General features: G+C 40.2%; 1 protein-coding gene across 1 annotated transcript; it reads right to left on the bottom strand.

Moving 5' to 3' along the window:
* Positions 1-20: 20 nt before the first annotated feature.
* kcnn1b (potassium intermediate/small conductance calcium-activated channel, subfamily N, member 1b) lies at positions 21-10322 on the bottom strand. Its single transcript, XM_085382451.1, has 10 exons — positions 10186-10322; positions 6877-7971; positions 6281-6694; positions 6002-6097; positions 5164-5582; positions 4853-4994; positions 4534-4644; positions 3118-3245; positions 2898-2967; positions 21-2647 (listed from the first exon to the last, which is right to left on the bottom strand). The coding sequence occupies exons 2-10, from the start codon at positions 7954-7956 to the stop codon at positions 2363-2365; spliced, it is 2745 nt and encodes a 914-aa protein (XP_085238577.1). The 5' UTR covers positions 7957-7971; positions 10186-10322; the 3' UTR covers positions 21-2362.
* Between the last annotated feature and the right edge of the window lie 2186 nt (positions 10323-12508).

The raw sequence follows: 12508 nt of genomic DNA, 5'->3' as shown, positions 1-12508 counted from the left end.
ACTGGAACCAGTTCCTCCTTTGAATGTGATAAAAACAAGAAAATTGACTACTTTGAAGATTCTTTATTTTGACAGATGTTTTAAAAATCTAAGATGCGTTGCCACAAGACCCAGAAATGTGAAAAGTGTTAGATATACACCAGCATACAAAGCTGAATTTTTGGTGAAAGTTTTACTTGCACTTTGTGATAACGACAGTCAGTTAAAAGCCAACTGCTCTAAAAGAAGCAGATAAAATCTTGCATTTAAGAGGTCAGAATGTTACCCTACTTACTACCCTAGTTCTTGAATTGTACTGTAGTCACAGGTGTTTTAAACTTTCTCTTATAGCTCATTTCTGTTCTGCATTTGCACCCATTCCCTCTTCAGCAACATTGCGCTGCCACCAGTTGCTGGTTTCAGTGGGATGTTGCACTGCTATAGCAACCACTATTGACACAGTTTGAGAATCTATGGAATGGATCAGTATGATTACAGGGAGGAAAAATCTTTTTTTTTAAAATAATATTTTAAAATAATGTCAACAAACTTTTCTACCCTTTTTAAATCAAATTTAGTCTATATACCTACAGTGGTGTCAAAAGTGTTTCCCCCCTTCCTGATTTAATATTTTTTGTCATGTTTCAGATCTTGAAACATTTAAATATTAGACAAAGATAACATGAGTAAACACAAAATGCAGTTTCTAAAAGAAGGTGTTTATTATTAGGGAGCGAAACCAAATCTACATGGGCCTGTGTGAAAAAGTTATTGTCCCCTAAACCTAGTAACTGGTTGGGCCACCCTTAGTAGCAACAACTGCATCAAGTGTTTGCAGTAATTGGCAATGAGATTTTTACAGTGCTATAGAAGGATTTTGGCCCACTAATCTTTGCGAAATTGTTGTAATTCAACCATACTGGAGCAGGAACTGCCTTTTTAAGGTCGTGCCACAGCATCTCAATCAGATTCAAGTCAGGACTTTGCCTAGGCCACTCCAAAGCCATATAGAGGTGGACTTGCTGGTGCATTTTGGATAATTGTCCTGCTTCAGAACCCAAGTGTGCTTAGGCTTGAGGTCACAAAAAGATGGCTGGACATTCTGCTTCAGGATGATTTAGTAGATGGCAGAATTCTTGGTTTCATTTATCACAGCAAATCTTCCAGACCCTTTGGCAGCAAAAAGGCCTAAAACCATATTTTACTGTTGCTATGATATTCCTTTTCATAAATGCGGTGTTGCTTTTAGACAGATGTAATGGGACACAGACCTTCCAAAATCTTTAACTTTTGCCTCATCAGTCCACAGAGTATTTTCCCAAAAGTCTTGGGGATCATCGAGATATTTTCTGGCAAAAGTTCCTTTTGCTCTGCAGAGGTATCTTCTTGGAACTTTGCCATGCAGGCCATGTTTGCCCAGTCTCTTTCTTATGGTGGAGTCATGAACTCTGACCATAACTTAGGTAAGCGAGGCCTGATGTTCTCTGGATGTTGTTCTGTGGTCTTTTGTCAACTCTTGGACGAGTCGTCACTCAATCCAACAGATGCGCTCTTGGGGTAAATTTGGTTGGCCACCCACTCCCACTAATGGCGATCCTATTTAAGTGATTTTCTGATTGAGAACAGGTGTGGCAATAATCAGGCCTGGGTTTGGCAGGAGAAATTGAACTCAGCTTTTCAAAGTTATGATACACCACACTTATTCCCCTGAATAATAAAAACCTTGATTTAGGAACTTCATTTTGTCTCTATTTGTGTTTAAATTTGATGATCTGAAATATTTAAGTGTGACAAACATGCTTCTAGAAAACTTTGTGAACCAGGTCATTAGATTAGTTTTAGAGTAAATATTATTCATGGTATTTGATCGGTTTTCATTGTAATGATTTCCATTTTACAAATGTTTAGTTCATTAAATAAACCCATGCTGAGCCACTTTTTGAAAATAATCACTTAAAAATCTTCAGAAGCTGTTTACTATATCACGTATGAGAAGCACAGAGAGACTACCACAGTGTCCCATGAAATGCAGGGCTTTTTTTCTTTTAGATTATTTGAGTGTCTTAGAATTTAATTTTAATAAACAAAATGAGCATTTTTTTTAAAAAAAAAACTTTTTTTCACTTCTTAATCGTTCATGAACATCTCTCTGTCTTCTGCACAGTCCCCACTCTTGGGAGAGGAAATGAAGGAATAATGTTTTTCCTTTTCCTCTAAAGTCCCCTTACAAAGGGTCTTCCCCTTACACTGGTGGTGCAGCTGCAACTCCCAGGAGTGAATGTGTATGACTCCATAAACACGTAGCAGAGTTCTTGTTGAAAAAGTCCATCCCAGTATTGTAAACGGTTGCACACTAAAAGGAAAAGCACTGAGGAACGGCCATTCAGTTGTATGGTGTCTCCGGTGCAGTGGATCCTGGACAAAGCTGCTTGGCCGGCACTGAGCAGCACTCAGAGCTCAGGGAGGATGATAGGAAGTGTACACGGCAAGCCAAGTCATCCAGGAAATCCTTTTGTAACTTTGCTATTGCTTGAGAAAGCACAACGGGCAGCGACTGCACACATTGAAGGATGGAGTCCAGTTTCTTTTCCAGAGCCACAATCCTACTGTCCAGCTCACCACTTCGATGCTGCAGCTCTGATACCAGATCGTACATCATGTTCTGAGTCTGAAATCATCACCAACATGCTGAGGTCACTTTCAAGTATCAGGAGATAAGCAAGTCAGGGTTTCTCACTGTTTAGATTATTATAAAAGTCATAAAATGCAGAAAAGATAATGAAAAAGAGGCAAAATGTGGTTCATACTGGATAAAAATTACAATTCCTTGTGTCAAATTACTCTCAGCATCAGTCAGAGGGTAAAATTTCCTATTATATATTAGTAAAACTGAGGCAAATAAAAACGTTTGCACAAACCTTTGCAAGATCAGCAACTGTATTGGCCTGGTCAGTTAATTTCCTTTGCTCCATTTTCACTCGTCGCAGTCTAAAGTTGTAAACCAAAACTATAGTCACATTTGTGCTACAATAATATAAATGCAACATGCAGTAAATCCTAATTCACATAATCCAGAGCCACAAATTAAACTGTAACAGCATTTACTGAAACCCCTGATGGTGGCATAACGATACCTACTGGTGGATGGCTTGCAAGAATTTACGCTGATGGTGGCGTACTCTGGCATGGTCAATCTTCTTGACCAGCTTTGTGTTTTTGTAAATGAGCCATGTCTCTCTCAACACATTTGCTGCTGTGTTCTTGATCTGTGGAAGTATGTCAATGGAAAGGCAAAACAGAAATGTAGAGACATAAATGAAGCTTAAGTCAAACAGAAACTAAAATGAGCCTGAGTACTATAGGAAAGTCTTGAGCAATCCCTCATTTCTTTATGTTTTTCTGTGAAAACCTGCACGGAAATGCAGTGTTTAAAGAATAAACAGAGTTTGTACATTTCTAATGACCTGAAAAGTCAACATTTAGTATGACAATGCTAATTCTACAACAGAGATTAAACTGGCTTTAGGCAAACTTTCTCACATCTTCTTTGAGAATCTTTTAGAAATATTTCTCCAGGCCTCTTGACAGACTTTTAAACCTCTCCTTTAGATGTTGGCTGCTTTTTGTTATCATGATGATCCCACACTGTTTCAATAATGTTGAGGTCCAGGCTCTGAGGAGGCCAAAGTATGATATTGTTCCACTTCTATTGTTCACTTTTTTTTAGTGCATTTGTATTGTGTTTGGGATCATTGTCATGCTGAAAAATGAATCACATGCTTTCCAGATAGTATCAAAATCGGATGGTACTTTTCTGCCTTTCATAATTCAATCAGTTTTAACAAGACTGCTGGCTGAATTGCAGCCACAAGCCATGACAGAGCCTCAACTATGCTTAACAGATGGCTGTGGACACTCACTGTTGTATCTCTCTACTGACCTCTGCTGAATATATCGATGACACTTTAAATCAAAAATTTCAAATTTGGGTTAATCACTCCATAAAATCTGTTTCCACTGATTTTTAGTCCAGTTCTTGTTAAATTTGTTACACTTCAGTCTTTTCTCCTCATTTCTCTTCCTCAAGAAAGACTTCTACGGGTAGCTGCAATTAACCCCCTTTCTACTGAGATCATTTCTGAGGCTTCACTTAAAAGTAGATGATTAGATGATAGGCTAGATGAATATCACCTGAGCTCTTTCCTAGATTTTTGCCCTATTTCTTAAAGACATTGCTTTGAGATACATTTCATCTGTTAGTTTTGTTTTTTAGGCCTACCACTTGTTCTTTTGTTATCCCAAAAACTTAAGTTCACACTTCATACCATGCTAAGACATGACAAATTTTCAGTAATCGCCTTGTTGGGATTGTTGGGAATCACCTCGTTGGAGCAACTTTAAAAAAAATCTAATTGGAGGAAATTGAGGGTGGCTCAAGACTTTTGCGCAGTAGTGTATATGGTTAAAAAAGAGAAAGTGCTGTTACTTTTAAGACTGATCATGTAGTCTTAATATTAAAAATAAAGTCCAATCACTGCATGTGTAAGAACACACCTTTTTGTAGATTTGGGTATCCATCATAAAGTTGTGGACATGTTTCTCAGCTCTGGTGAGTTCTGATTTTCTTGCGACAACGGCCACGACTAAGGCTGTACAACCTGCTCCCTGATGAGAAGAAGAGAAGTGTTAGCATGACTGTGTTATTAGTTAGTAGTTAGCTAGTATAAAAACCACACCAATCATTCACGTAGGCCAGGATTTTAAAGGATTTTTAAACAGATATTTAATTGGGGTTATTCAGAAAAAAATCACTGTGAGTGATTTGCATATCTGCCTCTTCTCTACATGTGCACTGTGTTGGTATAAAACTCACCATAATTCCAGTTAACAGGCAAACCCCTTTTCCACAGTAGGTGTGAGGGACCATGTCCCCATAGCCGATGGACAGGAAGGTAATGGAGATGAGCCACATTGCTCCAAGGAAAGTGCTGGTTACTTCCTGTGCATCGTGATACCTATTTAAACATGACACCTGTCTGTAAAAGCAGTTTATGTTAAAGCTGGAGAGACTACCCTTGATTTAAGTTTCTTTCATTTTTATCCAGCATTTGTTTAACGCTGAAAATCTTCTTGATGATTTTTAAGTAACACATTTTTAAAAAAAAACAAAAACCTTTAAGATACCTTTCACAAACACGCACTGTCCACGCAGCAATGATCCAACAGGACACACTGAAGACTAGCAGCACTGTGCCAGGACAGATGGTCATTAGGGTCTTCATGACAAAACGAGTGTCAAAGTTGATCTTATTGAGTGCACCGATGCTGCGAGAGGAAGCGTCTGTGAACAGCTTGCTGTGCAGCAGCATGACCCGGCCAATCAGGTAGAGGCGAAGGAACATCGGCACAGAGAGGATGATGTCTACGTCGGCGTATGCCACCGATGCTGCATAGCTGAAGGCCAGTCGAGTCGTCCAGGTGAACACGTATTTCCCTGGGATTGGATGAATGGCACAGATGAGGAGCTCCAACACGATGAAGACAAGTCGCTCAAAAGTCATTGCTATCCTCCAATCGTCAGCCCCGTTGTCCACCATGAAGAGCTGTTGAAGAAAAGTAGCAACATTTCTAGACCGTGAATATGAAAGAATAATGAGTGATGAACTCGTTTTGTTGGGATTACAGTTTTTTGTTTTGTTTTCTTAATTTGGATAATTCTGACGAGATGAAAATGAATGTTTTATCTTCTGGTGTTTCTCAAAGAGACAATTTTAAATATATTTTTGGGGGTATTTTAACTTTTATCGTTATAGGATAGTGGAGAGAAGAGCTTGGATAAAGACACGTAGTAAATGGCCTCTGGGGAGATTTCAGGTATGTGGGTTGTCTGCTCAACCCCTTGAGCTAAACCAATGCTCCAATTCAGGGGGTTTTAAGACTAGTTTCCTTACTTCACGTGAATTATCTGATCCAAATGATAACGCAGCTCATGTTGGCAAAGTCATGGTTTGTTTCTTCATACCTGGATTTCCCTTGCATGGTACATCACAATGAGTCCCAGCAGAATAGCAGTAGAAATGCTGATCAGGCCTTTTAGAACATATGAATACATGGATTCCTGTAAATGGTAGAGACAATGACACAAAACTATTAAACTAATAAAAAGAAGACCATCTGTGAGTAAAACTGTTTAGGGGGCCCTCAAAGTTAAAACTTTTAATGGCACTATGTTGACGCCGCTTTCATTTGTTTGTTGAAACACATTTATTTGGAGACACTGGTGTTTCTGCTCTGAGTGTACCTTGGTGTAAAATCCCCTTGACAGCTCCGTCTCGATGACCATGACAATAATGCCAAACATCCCACAGACCAAGGCGTAGTCGCTCAGTTGTTTGCGCTTCCCAAACAGAGCTCTCCTCTGACCCAGCCTGTAGCTGATATCCTTGGTCTTCTTCGGTGGTGTGCTACCTTCCTCACCGTTGGTCTTACTGGAGTCTTCTCGGATGACTTTGGAAAAGGCGTCCTCCAGGATGGCACTGTGAAGAAGCTGGATTGGCTGCTGGCCTGAAGGAAGATCTGAAAAACTAGATCTCAAAGTGCCATGGCTGCTCAGGGGTCGGACTGCATCCCCGTTAAGTATGCCACTGCTTTGTAAGGCTTCGGGAGGCGGAGGAGTGTGTTTAGGAAGGGAGACTTTAGACCCCTGAGAGACTGTCTGCAAAATAAAATAAGACTGTCAACAACAAGCATGTAATATATCTGAAAGCATGTTACAGTGTATGGTTCAGTTAGAATTGGCATGGTATGGAAACACACAGGTTAGCTAAACCTACTTTTGATGGTTCCAATTTAAGTAAGAAAACTAAACGTTTAAAGCAGCCGAATCAAAACATGCACCTGACTTTGTCGCTGTCTTGTTTTCTCATCCATTAAATCTTGAATCTCTAGGGAACTATACTGACTGATGGAGAAAGATGTGACACTTTTGTTGCCGACTGGTGTAGACGATCTTTTTATTTGGCTTGTCAGGGAGTCGTGAGGGAGGTGGTGGCACTTGAAGATGGTGGACGGATCTCCAGATGTTTGATCGCCTGCGATCAGGCAGTGGAACTCTTGCTTTCGCTGTTGCTGAACTAACAGCGGCTCTTTACCGAAAAGGTCTCTCCAGTTGACATCTGCACCAGCAGCAGGATGAGGCTGCTTTTGGAGTTTTTGTTTACACTCGACTGAGTCTAGAGGAATGTTGAACAAATTTGTTGCTTGGCTGCTGTCTTTCAGTTTATAATGATTGCAGGGCTGTTCTTTTCCACCTTCTTGGTTAGTGCACTGAGGCATGAAATGATCTTTGAGACGGTTTGTTGCAGGATTCAAAAGCTCACTTTGGTTTGTTTGCTGTGGTAAAACCTGGCAAGTAGTTGAAATGTGGCTGCTGGGAGAGAAAGGCTGAACATGTGGTGAACATAAAAGGCTTCTCTTAGCTGTTACCCTGGGAAGGCAGTCTTGGACCCTGTCCTGTTTTGACTGTGGCTGAAAACTAGAGGCATCAGGACCGGGACATCTACATCTGTCATTGTGGTTTGGATGTCCCACACTGGTGCCTGCTCTTTCTGCTGAGGGCGACTCATCTCCTGCGTTGCCAACATGGCCACAAAGGAGCAGCCAGTCCTCATCGCTTAGCTGCGATAAGGTTAGGTTTCGAGTTTTGAGTGGTGACATCTGGGCTGAACCTCTTGGAGGGCCGAGTCCATTGCATGTTTCACGGGGTGAAGATGAGACACAGCACTGGCTTTTCTCCTGTGGGGTCAAAGGTGTCTCAACCGAGGTTCCTCTGTATGGATCATGCTTCCCCTCAGGGGTCTTTATGGGAGGGGATGGGCATCCTGAGGTACAATGCTCATGGCCACCTTCGTGGAAGACTTCACCTGTTGAGTCAAGGCGCCGCGTTGCATTGGTGGGTTTAACCAGAATCAGCCTCATGGCATCAATGCAGGGCTGAAATGACACCATACACTGATCATTTTTGAAATGTCACCAAGAAATGAAACAAAGATCCTGAAATATAACTGAAAACATTTACACTGATCACTTTGGTTTATTTATTTATTTTCCCCCACAAAGTTCAAGAAGTGGTGAAAAGACTCAACTGCAGAAGGAGTTCATACATTCAAACATTATTGATTATGCAGGAAGACAGATATGATGGATGTATGGGTGGATGGACAGATGAAGAGGGATATTTCAATGTGAACATGATTTGAATGTTGCAAGTGGTCAGACTTACTTATACAGTCATGTTAACTAATTACCCCCTTACTGCTTGCATAGCAATTGGAAAGTAAGTCACAGAAAGATGCTTTTAATCAAATCCAGTTAATTAACTCATCAGTAAGTGTGAGCACCTCTATAAAAGCAGATGTTTTGGCAGGTTGTTGGTCTGGAGTATTCAGGTGTGTGTTGACAGAACATTATAATCTACAGTCTTGTGCCAAAGGTCAGACTGCGCAATGCGCAGGCCTGATTTAGCATGTTAAATGTTACAGCAGAGGTGTCAAACATCGTGCTTGGGGGCTAGAATCAGCCTTGCAATGACTTCAATCTGGTCCACTGGATAGCTTTGGAAAATCAAAAATGTACGTTTTATAAATATAGGACAGTCTGGGTAGGGATGTACTAAAAATATTTTTGTAATTTTACAATTTAATCATGTAGGAAAACTGAGATGTACTGTTGAAAATGCACGTCTTTATCTTATATTAAACATGTCAGGGATAAGATGTGTAGTTAAACGTCTTTACACCAACAGAAAGTGAAAGTTTCTCTCATCCGGCCCACTTAAGATCAAAGTGGGCTGTATGTGGGCCTCAGTGTAAAATGAGTTTGACAGTTTCCCTGCGTTAGAGTGCACAATTAGAAAAAACTGAACAAGCGTAGCTTTTTTGAAAGTTTCAGTCTTTTGGACAGACGAGACCAAAGTAGACATGTTTAGCCATAATGTACGGCACCACAATTGGAGACAAACAAATACAGCATACCAACACAAACACCTCACACCAACTGTCAAACATGCTGGTGGAGGGGTGACAAACGGGACAAATTCTGTCTCACAGAAACAGCATCGTTCAGAGGACGGTGATCACAAGCACAGCAGCAAATCTACAAAAAATAAAAGAATCAAGATTTTGCAATGCACCGGTCAATATCCAGACCTCAACCCAACTGAAATGCTGTCAAGGGATCTTAAGAGAACACAGTGAAAACAAATGAAGGCAAACCTCAATGAAGTGACTCAACAATGTAAAGAATTATGGGTTTACAATTCCTCCACAGCGATGTGAGAGACTCATAAATGATTACTTCAAATTATTTCAGCTGAAGGTGGTTCTGCACTACAACCACGGAGAAATAACTAAAGCTGTCAAATTAATGTGGCAAGTTTCACATTGTATACAACTGAGTGGTTGTGAAAAATTACAGCATAGTAATAAGGTGTAAATAATCAATCCTGAAGTACCATAGGCTACTTAAGTAGATGAACTTTCCACAAAGAAATCGATACCGACTGACTCCAGAAATAAGATGTTTCACAACTCTTCTGTCATTTAGGAATCTTTAGCTTTAATGAGGCCATTTGTTCAGCATGAAAGGAAAAAAAGTTCATCAAAAATAAATCTTCAAATTCAGTCTAATAGATTTTTTTTTTAAAACTTATTGCTTTTTAAAATAGTTATTCAAGGCAATCTGACACTAGATTAAAAAAAACATGTTCAGTCACAGGTTTGTGTTTTTTCTAAGGATCTGTCACAAGCAGATGTGAACCCCCGCTCATGTTTATTTACTGCGCATCAAAATCAGAAAGCCTCAGATAATAATACTGAGCAGACTCACACACTACATTACACTATAGCTATATAACTACAGATATAGATTCGGAGTTACATTAGTATCTTTAAGGGTTTGGTTTTCTCTTTTTTTCCTCCTTTTACAGGGTTGAATTTTAGTTGTAGAAGAAGTTAGACCATTTCAAATTTTTAAGGATATGATTTTGTTGATTAATTGAATAAAATCTAAATTCACAATACAAAAATGTGCATATCCATCCAGCCAACTATCCATCAACAGACTCAATCAAATGGTAGACCCTTAAATAAACCTCTGAATATATAATAAATAGTCACTTATAAACAAAAGGCATCTGCAGCAGCTTACCTTTACCTCCTTTATGACTTCAGCCAGTCATTTCCAGGAGAGCACTTAGTGCACAAGTGCTCCTTACCATCTTCTTCCATACGTTACTTTTTTTCCAGACTTGAAGAAGCAGGTTACAGACGGAAAGTGCTCCTGATTTGCAGAACACAAGTGTTAAGAAGAAAAGGAGCAGTCAGAGTGGGTGTTGGACACGGCTTCCCTCCTCCCGGTACAAACACTCGATAAAGGAGCTTTAGAGACGCTTTCCTTTGAAAGTAATGATTAGAATTCAACACGAAGAAAGGAAAGGGCAGCAGCAGCTGGCCTGGTAAAGGGTTGCCAAGCAAAGACACAGAGTGGGAGGGTGCAGCAACAGGTTAGAGAAAAAAATCTGGAACATCAGACTGGCGTGTTAAGGCGGAACATCACACATATAGCTCAAAGACATTAAATGGGAGTGGGCTGCTGGGTTGACAGGGGAAAACAAAAAGGAAATTGTAGCTTTCAATGCAGAGCGGAATATAAAAGGTCAGTTGAAGTTGTCATTGAAGCTCTTTGGTTCAAAGGCCTTCGCACGTTCTCTTATCTCGTCCACCAGAAGAGCCTGCAGAACAAAAGTGCCCATTTTTAAATCTGGTTCTGAATCAATCGAGCTAGTGAGGGCGACGTCTCATCAATGGGGCACGAAAAGATCTAAGAAATGAAACTGCGCGAGCAATTTTATAATAAAAGTATATTTATATACATGTGGAGAAGTGTAACGTCCAAATTTACTTGGCAGGAGTGGTGTTGCTTTCTGACCTTGTTCCTCTCCGGTGTTGCTTATAGACATTGATGTTGTATTTGTATGTAGCCTATTATGTTTGTATTTAGAAATAAAAACCTGCAAAGTTTTGATAATTCTCAATGTGAAGAATTTGTCATTTATAAGCACACACAACATTGCCCAAAAAATTTATTTATTACAGTCTGTGGGAGAGCTATGTGCGAAAATCCCATTCCCCCAATATAAATACGCATTATAGTTTATATAATACTTATATTTAGGTAGCTTCAGCTCTGTTTTATCTGCGCTTACTGTCCATCCACCTGGCATCAGACGAACTCTGGCCTGCTGCCTCAGCAGCTCAGCGTGAATGTTGCTGTGCTGGAGAAAACCTTTGTGACCGCAGGAGCGCTGCTTGCTGTCACAGGCCAAATAAATGGCCGCCACAGTCATCTGAAAGCAACAACTGATACATGGACACAGTTGCATGAAAAGTATTTTCTCCCTTCCCGAGTTCTTATTTTTTCCATATTTGTCAAACTTAAGATTTTAATATTAGACAAAGATAACCTGAATACATTCAAAGTGCAGTCTTTAAATGACGATTTCATTTAAGGGTAAAAAGGTTATCCAAACCTACCTAAGGTAATTTCCCCTAAACTTAATAACTGGTTGTGCCATCTTCAGCAGCAAGAACTCCAATCAAGTGATTGGCAATGAACCATTCACATCACTGTGGAGGAATTTTGGCCCACTCGTCTTTGCAGAATTGTTTAAATTCAGGCACATTGGACGATTTCCAACCATGAAAATCCTCCATAGTCTTTTAAGGTCTTGCCAAAGCGCTTCCGTCTGATTTAAGTCACCACCACCATGGTGGTTTTATGTTCTTTTTAGAAAATGCTGTGTTAGCTTTATGTCAGATGTAGCGGGACTCTAACCTTCCAAAAAGTTCAACTTTTGTCTCGTCAGACCACACAACATTTTCCCAAAAGTCTCGGGGATGATCCAGATGTTTTCTGGCAAATGTGAGATGAAACTTTGTGTTCTTTTCGGTCAGCAGTGGTTTTCTCCTTGAACTCTCCCGTGGATGTCATGTTTGCCCAGTCTGTTTCTTATTGTTGAATCATGAACTCCGACCTTAACTAAGTCTTTGCAATTCTTTCCAGACTGATAGATGACAGTGACTTTGTTTCTCAGGGGTTTCCTTAGATCAGAGGTGGTGAACTCCAGGCCTCAAGGGCTAGTGTCCTGCAGGTTTTAGATATCACCCTGGGTCACCACACCTGAATCAAATGATTAGTTCATTACCAGGCCTCTGGAGAACTTCAAGACATGTTGAGGAGGTAACTTAGCCATTTAAATCTGCTGTGTTGGATCAAGGACACATCTGAAACCTGCAGGACACCGGCCCTTGAGAGTTTCCCCACCCCTGCATGCCTCATGGCATGATGTGTTGATTTTTGACCTTTTTTAGTCTGCTTCACTTTGTCAGACAGGTTCTATTTAAGTTAGTTCTTAATTTAACAGGTCTGACAGAAATCAGGCCAGGATTAAAAACATTTTGTATTTTCTCCG

The sequence above is a fragment of the Rhamphochromis longiceps genome, linkage group LG15 (assembly GCF_057381845.1).
Source record: "Rhamphochromis longiceps isolate RC_006_pf linkage group LG15, R_longiceps_female_GT1.1, whole genome shotgun sequence".
In the NCBI taxonomy this organism is placed as follows: Eukaryota; Metazoa; Chordata; class Actinopteri; order Cichliformes; family Cichlidae; genus Rhamphochromis; species Rhamphochromis longiceps.
The sequence above is the reverse complement of the archived record's forward strand: the minus strand, read 5'-3'. Positions and strand labels throughout refer to the sequence as shown.

Bases quoted from the DNA above. Each gene is read 5' to 3' on its own strand.
- kcnn1b (XM_085382451.1), bottom strand. From the start codon at position 7,956: ATGAGGCTGATTCTGGTTAAACCCACCAATGCAACGCGGCGCCTTGAC. The intron at 5,583-6,001 runs GTATGAAGAAAC...TTTCTTCAACAG, and splicing joins ACCATGCAAGGGAAATCCAG to CTCTTCATGGTGGACAACGG. The intron at 2,648-2,897 runs GTTTGTGCAAAC...TGATGATTTCAG, and splicing joins CAGTTGCTGATCTTGCAAAG to ACTCAGAACATGATGTACGA.